The following is a 10,247-nucleotide window of genomic DNA, read 5'->3' on the forward strand; positions in this document are numbered from 1 at the left end:
GCCGGTTTCCTTTTTTAATGGTAAAAAGTAAAAACCAACTCCAAATGACATGAACATGAAAGATGAATGTTAGTAAGGGCAACTGGGAGAATTAAAAATGTTGGTAAGAGTAGTTTTCTTGACCAAATACTTCATATAGGACCAAAGATATTAGCCTAGTTTAAGATAAATCCAACAAGACACACCAAAGGATATAGCATTAAAAGAAATTTCCCTAAAGATCATGGTTCAATCCATTCTGCGTTATTGCTGTTAGTAGACAGTCCTGCATTCCTTGATCTTAAAGCCATCTGAAAACTTAGAATCTGAAAACTCAGAATCCAATTTCACAACACAAACTCATCTTAGATTCATAAAAATTAACCAGAAAGAAAGATGAAAGTGAAAAGGCAGTGACTTATACATATTTGGAATGTAGTGATATCCTGTTGTTGCAAGGCTATTGCTAATTTCAGATCAGAACTGTCACACAATTACAGGTAAGATCAAAATTAACCATATCATATTGAATAATTTTAATTGAAATTACAACAGGATTTAAAAAGGAAAGGGGGAAGGGAGAAAATGTTTACAATGAATTCTATGGGAGTCAATTTTTGGAACCTAATGTATGGTCTAATGCTCAAGTTAAATCTCGCATTTCACATGGCCTTTGTAAATAAATCTACATGAAATATTCCTAACTAGCATCTTAAACCAGAAATAAAGGATTCCACAACCTTAAACCAAAATACTATACCATATTATACCATTTCATTGCTACTGTACGAAGCATTCTCATCATATACCTACAATATAAGCAATATAATATCAATAGTACTAGCTAATAGGCAGCAATTAAGACTTTGTCTTAACTCATTGGTAAAAATACTTACTAGTGAGTCATCTTCAATGTTCATGTGATCATCCAAGTCATTATCAAATGACATTCATATCATATCATATGGTTATGGACTTGCAATAAAGGCAAGAAAAAAGGAATAGCAAAGTGCAAAAAGCCAAGAAGGGGGTTAAAATGGACATGAGGCCATAATTATACAAAGAAAAATTATTATTTTGTATGGAATCACATTCACACATCTGCACAAGAATTTAATTATAACTTTACTGGAAACAAATTTATATAGACATGAAATCATTATTGTTATAAAGGTAAAATTCTTTGATTCAGTCATCTACTTTGCTAGTTGAGGTTTTGACGTTGAAAAGGGAATGGTTCAACAAGGATTTGATCCCTTATGCTCAAAGTTCAGATTTGATTGGCCTTTACACTCAATTTTGTTTCATTTTCATGGCAATAACATTCCTCCTAACTACTGAGTAGCACAGCAATATCATCACTATTATCACCCAAAAAAGAAAAAAAACATACGAAATGATGAATTGAAAAGGCATAATGATTAACTAACCTCCAAGCGTTGAGGCAGCGTCTTGCGCGGCGGCGGTGGAAGCAGGTTGCGGCGTCGTCTGAAGCGTGATGTGGCGGCGAGGATTGGCGAACAAGAGATACAGTAGAGGAAGAGGATGAGAGAATGGCGCTGAATGAAATTGAATGAAAAACCCTAGCAGAAATGCTTCTCTTCTCTTCTCTTCTCTTATCTTCTGTAATCTTCTGCAATTTAGCATCAACGCCAGGTAGCTGCTGCTTCATGCTGCAAAACAATAACTTACCCTCTGTCCTCTTCTTTCTCTTCCTCTGGATACCAATTACTTCCTTCAATTCTACACCGTTCCAAACAATAACTTATCCTCTGTCTTTCTTCGTATTGGCAATGTAAAATAATTAATAACAAAGTCATTTGTCCCTGCACTTCTGAAAAATATAGCGTTCTTCATATGATCTTCTGTTTACCAAGAATCCTCTCCAACCTATTTTTGTATTCTTTTAAATGTTCCAACTGTTTTCGAATTGAAATTACATTCTGCAATTAATAGAGAGACCAATGCAAATTCAGAAAAATTAACCAATCTATGTATACTTAATACTTCTATCCATCTATATCTATACATAAAGAGGATTTAGGTAAGTAATTTTGTACAAAAATATTTTTAACCAAATTGACAAATTAAAGCTAGGCATGAAACATATATTTGAGGAAAAAAAAAAGAAATTATAACCATTTCATGCATGTGATAAATAAGATGTAGATAAAGAAAGAGAGTAGTGTTATAGATACACTGAGGAGTTGGTGTAAGTGTGTCATAACCAGAACCATCAGAGACAAAGTTGACTCCTGTGATGAGTTCTTGATTTGTGAGATTTGGATCCAAATATGGTGGTAAAAACTCTTTAAGCCCTAAATACGAAGCTGTGCATAATAATAATGTCATATCACTATAGCAAGCTAGCTAGCTAGTAAGAAATCAAATTTAATATGCACATACAGAATCAATCAAATTAAGGTTGTTACCAATAAATAAGAAGAAACAACACATATGAACCAGAAAAATAGAATCACTGATAAACAATTGAAACAAAGTTTCCTTTAACATATATCAAACACAAATTGAAATTAAACTTCATTTAAATTTACCAAAAACTTACCATAAAAAAAGCAATAAAACAAAATAAACTAAATAGAATCTGAGTTTGGAAAGAAGTAAGAAAATATATATATACAAGAGATAGGGTGAAAATGTTACCTGATAGAAAGCTGGGGAAGCGGGTTGTGCGGCGGCGGGGAAGCGGGTTGCGCGACGGCGGGGAAGTGGGTTGCGCGGCGCAGTAGAAGCGGAAGCAAGTTGCGAGGCAGCTGCAGAAGCGGGTTACATGGCGAAGATGAGCGGATGAGAGAGACGGTAGAGGAAGAGGAAGAGACCATGTCAATCACTATTGAAAGAGGGCAAAACCCTATCAGAGCAAATGGTTTACAACGTTGAATTTGTGATCAAAATTAAAAAGGGAAGAGTGTAAAACTTAATAAATACAGAGGTCAATTTCTAATTTTTAGTTTTTTCAAAAAAAAACGGGGTTCAATTTATAATTATTTTAAAGTGGATTAATGATACTCCCACATAAAATATGAAACAAGAAATCCGTTGCCCTCTATTTTATATATCTTTTATTTATTTCACAACATAGGGCTTTATTTGCATTTTCTACATGGTGGGTATTGCTGGCTTCAACTGTTCACCATGGAAAGTCATTCTCCTTATCTTGATGAACAGAGGCAGCAGCCACTAAGAATCTACTTCATCCCATTCCTCGCAGCCGGTCACATTCTCCCTCTCAGCGACATAGCAAGAGTCTTCGCCGCACGTGGCCACCACGTGACCATCATCACTACCCCCTCCAACGCCCAAATCATCCGCACCTCCACCCCCCACCATCCCAACTTCCTCCTCCATACTGTCCCCTTCCCCTCCCAAGAACTAGGACTCCCCGACGGCATCGAGAACCTCTCAGACACCTTCGACGACGACACCTTCATGAAGGTGTTCAACGGTATGGACACTCTCCGTGAGCCCATTGAACACTTTCTGGGCCGCCACCCACCCGATTGTATCGTCGCTGACTTCATGTTCCCGTGGGTGGAGGACTTGGCCAACAAGCTCCGCGTCCCAAGGTTGGTCTTCAATGGCTTCTCCCTCTTCGCCATCTGCGCCGTCGAGTCCTTCAGGGCACACCCCGTCCCTCCCGATGCTTCCCCTCCCTTTCTCATCCATGACTTCCCTCACACTGTCACCATGAACGCAACCCCACCAACGCTTTTAAGGGAGGTCCTAGAGTCGACGCTTGAGGCAGAGCTCAGAAGCCACGGCATCATCCTCAACAATTTCGTGGAGCTCGACGGAGAAGAGTACGTCCAGTACTACGAGAGAACAACGGGGCACAAGGTCTGGCATCTTGGCCCTGCGTGTCTTCTTCACGGAACCGCTGAAGAAAAAGCGGAGAGAGGACAGAAGAGCGTGTTGAGCGTTCAGAAGTGCATGAGCTGGCTCGACTCTAAGAATCCAAACTCTGTGGTCTACATATGCTTTGGGAGTCTATGCTGCTTCCCGGATTGCCAGCTGTACGAGATAGCATGCGCGGTGGAAGCATCGGGTTGTGAATTCATATGGGTGGTACGGGAGAAGGAGGGGAAAGAGGAGGAGGAAGAAATGAAAGAAAAGTGGCTGCCAAAGGGGTTTGAGGAGAGGAATTCAAAGAAGGGAATTATCATAAGAGGGTGGGCCCCACAGGTTTTGATATTGAGGCACTCCGCCGTGGGTGGGTTTTTGTCTCACTGCGGGTGGAACTCTACTGTGGAAGCCATCAGTGCTGGGGTTCCGATGATAACGTGGCCAATGCACTCGGAACAGTTCTATAATGAAAAACTGATAACTGAGGTGCGCGGGGTTGGAGTGGAGGTTGGTGTAGACGAATGGAGGTCAACTGGCTATGGCCAAAGAGAGAAGGTTGTGGGAAGAGGTCGCATAGAGGTGGCTATAAGGAGGTTGATGGATGGTGGCAATGAATCCCAAGAAATCAGAGTGCGCGCTCAAGAGCTTGGGAAGAAGGCTAGAGCTGCTGTTCAAGAAGGTGGCTCATCCTTTAACAATTTCACAGCCTTGATTGATGAGCTTAAACGTTTGAGAGATTGCAAGCATGAGGATTGATCATCAAAGCAGATAAAGGGAATGATAGGTACACTAAAATTAACCATCAAAATCAATCACTTATATAAAATATATTTTAAAATATAAAAAAAAATTAAATCATACATATATTTATATATAAATAAATTAATAACCAAATATAATAATTAATTTTGATGTATTAATAACATTTTTGTAAAAGAAATTAATCCACAAATCTATCACTATCTATTTATTAATATGAACTTTCATATTTTAATATTTAGTTTTATATCCATACCTCTCGTTTAGTTGCTTATTTTTAATGTAAAATATATTGTATTGATTAATCATACGTCAATTTTATAGTATATATTAGTTTATGTCTAATTTTTATCTAAATTATCTTAATATGTATGTTCCCGCCTCATATGAGATTTTGAGATATAGCTCGTTCCAGAGGGCAACTCTTTATTTGGCCTCTTGCTATGAGTTGAGCTATGATCTCTGTCCGTTCGGCGTTAGAATCGAAACTAGAAACCTGCAAAAAAGATTTTGATGCTCAAATCAATATTAAATCTTAAAAAGCCAAACTTATCAAGTGGAGATCTCTCTCGGTATTTGATGATCCGGTTACTTATGTTTATTCTCCATTTATTATTGTGATGTAACCGATCATAGTGTTTGTGTATCAAGAATTGTGGTTCCTTCCACTAAGGTCCGAGATTTTCTTTACAAATCAAAAACCTATTCCGAAGTGTAACATTGTAGTACGAGATAATAGAGATGGACCAGAGCCCTCAAGCTTGACTTGATATAGATGCCATGAAAGCAAGTTAAGCTTTCCTTAGGAACATTAATGTTATACTTTGGTTTGTGTCCTGCTAGCTCCCAAAGCTTAAGTTGCGGACGTGGCATCTTTTTCGAATTTGGGTTAAGAAAAAGTTTTAACGCTTTTAAAAGATGTGTTTCGAAAACCGCAATTCGTGTAATAATTACCGTCAATTGGTTTTTTCAAGAATGCATCTTGCACGTTGATTTTTGAGTTGTAACTGAAACGTTTGTTTGATCAAATGGTGTTGATCGCTTCTCCATTTTCCATCGTGCAGTAGTGGAACTATTTGGTTTGGTTATTACCTTTTTCCTTTTATTTTTAGGAAAAAACACCACCTCCCTGTTGCTTCTAATTTATCCAAGAAAATGACATCCAAAGGTTTGTAACTTCTTCCTTCTCTTTTCACTTCGTATTCATTTTACTTAGCTTCAAATGGAAAAAAGACAAAGTGGTTGAGGTAAAAGATGACCGGTACCATCAAGTTCATGCAGACGTTAAGTGTCGTGCGTCCTTGTTTCAGAATATGGAGTCGTTAGCTGTGCTGAGTAGGCCTAGTTGGATAAGGGAGAGAATCATATCGGGGTTGAATTTCTTCCCTGTAATGGTTAAGAGAGAGTTTGCAAAAAAAAGAAGGGATTGAGCATATTTTTATTTTTAAAGTTGTGTATTGACGAAGCTTCATGTGAAGTTTCCTTTTACTGATTTCGAGTGCCAAGTGTTAACTCAGTTGAACTATACTCCGTCGTAGTTACATCCTAATTCTTAGGCTTTTCTTTGAGCCTTTGAAGGTCTTATCAAATTTCTTGAAGTTAATCCGTCACTTAACTTGTTTTTCTCCTTATTCCAATTGAAAGGGGTGCGAAATGGTTCGTGGGTAAACTTTAGTAGTTACCCAGGTAGCTCCTTATTTGTTTTGTACAAGTCCTCCTTTAAAAATTTTAAAGAGATGTTTATGGAAGTTCATTCCAAAGAGACTGAATATCCTTTTTACTTGGACGAAGAACTATCGGAAAAATTTTCACTGTACTGGTGTCCGAAGCCCATGCAGATTTTGGATGCTGTGGTTAGAACTCACGATGAGGAGTTGGTGTTAGATTACCTCATTGATTGTTTTTCATCTGGAAAGTTGCTTTCGATTCCTGAGATGTTAAACAATAAGTTTGATAAGGAATCCTTGGCAAGATACATAGGTAGTGTTTTTTGACATTTGTGTAGACTTTTCGTTCTAAGTGTTGTTTGCTGGGACATCCTTTATTCCTTGCAGGTGGTAAAGTTCCAAGCTTGTCTTCAGCTCATATGACGTCTTTTTTGGAAAAGAAAAAAATTGATAAAGATGGCTCCTAGAAGACTATTATCCTTGAGGCGGCTCAGTCTAGTGCTTGCCCTGGAAGTGTTAAAAGAAAAAGGTTGGGTCGGAGAAGTTTTTGGAGGTACTATCTGCCGCGAATGTCGATCTCAGCTCTGGTGTTCAATATGAAAGACCGAAACAAATGCAATTATATGGGTTTGCTCATGGTTTCGACCTGAGATATATTTGGAGTAACCGATTTTCACTTCCGGAATTAGCTGAAAAGGTAGCTCAGTATCTAGATGATGTGAATTTACTGAAGGGTGTAGGAAAGGAGACCGTTGGGCAATTTTTGTAGGTAAAATAATTTGTATATTATTTTCGTTGATTTTTGTGTGGTTGTTGCCTTACTATTAGCGATGTTGTGTAGGTGATTGCCGCAAGGATACTATGTATAGGTCGTACCATGGAGCTGTTGGGGGTGGAAGAAAGAAAAGAAACTAAAAAAATTTTAGGATTGGATAAGTCTCTAACGGAGAAGGATACAGTGATCACAGAAATTACAAAAAAGGTGAAGGACCAGGAGGAAAAAGTGGAGACTTTACGAAATCAAATTCGGGTCTTGCAAGGGCAAATTAAAAAGACAGATGTTGATAAAGGAAAAATGTGTGTTCATGAGTTTGAAACGAAGGTCATGGAAATGTTCACCGCGGGTTTTGACCGTTGTGAGAACTAGGTTGTCATTTTCTCACCAAATTTCAATGTCAACAAACTTGAAGTTACCAAGATTGTTGTAGGCGGAAACTTGTGCATGATGATGCTGATGAAATTGAAGATGAGAATGTGGCTGAAGCTGTAAGAACCAGATTTTTGGTAAATAGATTTTTCTGGCTGAAAAAAAATTAAAAAGAGAAAGAGAATTACGAGGTCAAACTTGGCTTTAGGAGGGTAATTAACGACGAGTAATTAACCGCGGTTAACTGTAGATAAACACGTCATTATGATGCTGACTGTGTTTTCTCGAAATCACGCCCCCTTTTCTGTTGGTATCAGCCCATTTCTCTCTAATTTTTCCAGCCTTCTTTTACCACATTTATTTAGGTTAGACTTCAAATTTGAATTAAGACAATTACCAAGCAAAAATTCAATAACATTTTACCATAAAGAGAGAGATAAGAACCGTGAGTGAGAGAGGAGAAACAGAGAAAATTCTACACATACTACCTCAATTTTCAGCCCCTTATATCACCATTCATACACTATTCTTCAAGTGTTCTTCAATGACTCAAACCTTACAAGCACAAACTCTTGTCCGTTTTTGCCAATCTTTGCGTTTATACCGAATTTCGGCTAGGTAAACTCTTGTTCTTTCTCTTTTTCTTTTTCTTAAAAAAAATAGTTGCCATGATGAATCCTTACTCTCCTCCATGTATAGAGAACTCCTCTTGAAGCACCCATGGAGTACGCCTAAGGAGTGAAGGAGTTTCGAGCTCACAGTGGTTGAATTTCGACGTTTTGCGACACTTTAGGCCCAAAAACAAAACTCACCTCCACCAGCTGTATTTCTGCCCGTGTATGCACGTTTTCTAGTGTGAGAAAGGTTTACTAACTGAATTACCTAAGAGGTAAGGGTTAGGATTAATTAGAGTATGGTTGTGCTTGTTTTTTGTGCTTATGTGAGCCACATTGTGGTGAATTTATGCTTGTTTTGATTTTGGAAATTTTGTGAGTTATCACTGTTTTGGCTTGCTAAATATGTGTAATATACTATTGTATTACCTCTGAATTTTGTATGAAAACAGCCGGAAGCATAGAAGCGCTTGGGGTTTAAGTTTCAAGCTTTAAACGTCACAAAAAGTGAAGAAAATTATAAAAACTACACCTCTGAAATTTTCAGTCATTAAGAGTACAAAAATTATGATAGAAAAGAGTTAAAAAATAGTTAGAAAAATAATTTTAATCCTATGGAACACAAATGGAAAGATAAAAAGGGTGTTATGGTCATTTTGGATAAAAAAGAGTTAAAAATATAATTTAAATAAGAAATAAGTAAAATTCTAAATTTAGTATCATTAAGGGTAAAATAGTAATTATATAAATTATTTGGGTCAAGATTATAATTATAAAAAAATTTCAGTCCTAAATAAAAGTTTTAGTAAAAGTTAAAAATAAAACGGTAAAAAGCGGTAACTTGAATAAGTAAATAAATTAATAAAGGATAAATTTGGTTTTAGATTCCTTATGGTAAAATTTGGCATTTAATAAAAATCTTAGGAATAATTTTAATCATAGGCAACTATTAGGACTAATACGGTGAAATTTTAATGCTAAATAAGGTTAAACAGTAAAATAAGAGTACTTAGGGGCATATTAGTAATTTCAGGCATAAAGTCAAATTAAAAATGAATAATTAACTTAATCAAAGAGAAAAGGTATATTAGAAAAAATATGAAGATACAATGGTAAAATAATATTATGGGTGAAAGCGTCATTAAAGACCTAATGAAAATGGTAAAAAAAAAAGTTAAATAAAAAGGGCAAAATGGTAAAATGTGACAAGGCTGAGACATTTTAAGAAAAAGCCGGGCACAAGTTTATATAAAAGAAGTGAGGAGAAGACCTTTAGAAATAAATTATATTGAGATGTTCCGTGGAAGAAGAAACTGTAAACCCCAAGGTGCTAAGAAGTACCTGGCAGAGCGGACTTCCATGCCAGAGACTTTTTAATGTGGGGACGCCCGCCATATGGACTGCTACTCACTAGGAGTACCTTGTATTTTTGGGCCATTCTTTATTAGTGCCATGATTGTATTTCGGGCACCGATGCGCGACCGACCCAGTGTAGTAGCCATATCCGGACTTGGGCAGGGTAACGTCGGGTTGCGGGTAGCCAACCGACGCATGAGCTCATGACCTGCGTAGGACTAGTCATGCATCATACTTGGTTGCTTCATTTCCTTGCTTGTGTTTGTTTACTTGTATATGTAACTGTTATAATATTATATACTTGTGATTCCATCTGTTTGTATGATTGATTACTGTTGTGACATTATAAACGATTAGATTTAGGCTGTAGACCTCCTTAGGTTTTTCATATAGTATGCTACTGGGAACCTTAGGTTCTCACCTCTTTTCCCATTTCCGAAGATGGGTACCGGCGTGATCTTCTTTGAGTACCCGGTGCACGGCAGATATGTGGATCTTGCAGCTGGGAGTGCGGTGTTTTGGGGTAGTCCGCGTACACGCTCCTTCTATCTTCCCAAATCCCAACCGTCCTTTTTCTCACCCTCTTCTCAGCTAGGAGTTTGACCCTAACATGCCTTACGATACACTGCTATCCAAGCTTTACCCCGATAGAGGCCATTATCCTTTTTAGCCTTACCCTCTGAACATGGCAGAGCTAATACCGGAGTCTCTGATCATTGACATACCCGAGAATCTACCATGGTTCAACCCTAAAGAGGACCAAGTAGTTCCTGACATACCTATGCCCGACGCTCTACCACAATCCCCTGTAGGCGAGCCAGGATTAGACGGGTTCGGGGTTCCTGAAAGCTCTGGTTTTGC

General features: G+C 37.7%; 2 protein-coding genes across 5 annotated transcripts; one reads left to right on the forward strand and one right to left on the reverse strand.

Annotated features, from left to right (window-relative positions):
* Positions 1-6: 6 nt before the first annotated feature.
* Positions 7-2,881, reverse strand: LOC127741061 (uncharacterized). Of its 4 annotated transcripts, none has more exons than XM_052252421.1 (4): positions 2,644-2,881; positions 1,410-1,898; positions 404-462; positions 7-305 (listed from the first exon to the last, which is right to left on the reverse strand). In XM_052252421.1, the coding sequence occupies exons 2-4, from the start codon at positions 1,649-1,651 to the stop codon at positions 253-255; spliced, it is 354 nt and encodes a 117-aa protein (XP_052108381.1). In that variant the 5' UTR covers positions 1,652-1,898; positions 2,644-2,881; the 3' UTR covers positions 7-252. The 4 variants fall into 4 exon arrangements, 2 of the variants coding, with proteins under 2 accessions (XP_052108381.1, XP_052108380.1); XM_052252420.1 differs by having other exon boundaries at positions 1,410-1,922; XR_008001938.1 differs by lacking the exon at positions 404-462 and having other exon boundaries at positions 1,410-1,922.
* Positions 2,882-3,077: 196 nt separating this feature from the next.
* Positions 3,078-4,740, forward strand: LOC107464946 (UDP-glucose flavonoid 3-O-glucosyltransferase 7-like). The gene has a single exon (XM_016083914.3). The coding sequence runs from the start codon at positions 3,136-3,138 to the stop codon at positions 4,597-4,599; it is 1,464 nt and encodes a 487-aa protein (XP_015939400.1). The 5' UTR covers positions 3,078-3,135; the 3' UTR covers positions 4,600-4,740.
* Positions 4,741-10,247: the final 5,507 nt, after the last annotated feature.

Source organism: Arachis duranensis, chromosome 1 (genome assembly GCF_000817695.3).
Source record: "Arachis duranensis cultivar V14167 chromosome 1, aradu.V14167.gnm2.J7QH, whole genome shotgun sequence".
Classification (NCBI taxonomy): domain Eukaryota; kingdom Viridiplantae; phylum Streptophyta; class Magnoliopsida; order Fabales; family Fabaceae; genus Arachis; species Arachis duranensis.

Coding starts and splice junctions, on each gene's coding strand:
- LOC127741061 (XM_052252421.1), bottom strand. CDS start 1,651: ATGAAGCAGCAGCTACCTGGCGTTGATGCTAAATTGCAGAAGATTACA. Junction 463..1,409: donor CGCTGCCTCAACGCTTGGAG/GTTAGTTAATCA, acceptor ATTGTGTGACAG/TTCTGATCTGAAATTAGCAA. Junction 306..403: donor TATCACTACATTCCAAATAT/GTATAAGTCACT, acceptor CTGAGTTTTCAG/ATTCTAAGTTTTCAGATGGC.
- LOC107464946 (XM_016083914.3), top strand. CDS start 3,136: ATGGAAAGTCATTCTCCTTATCTTGATGAACAGAGGCAGCAGCCACTA.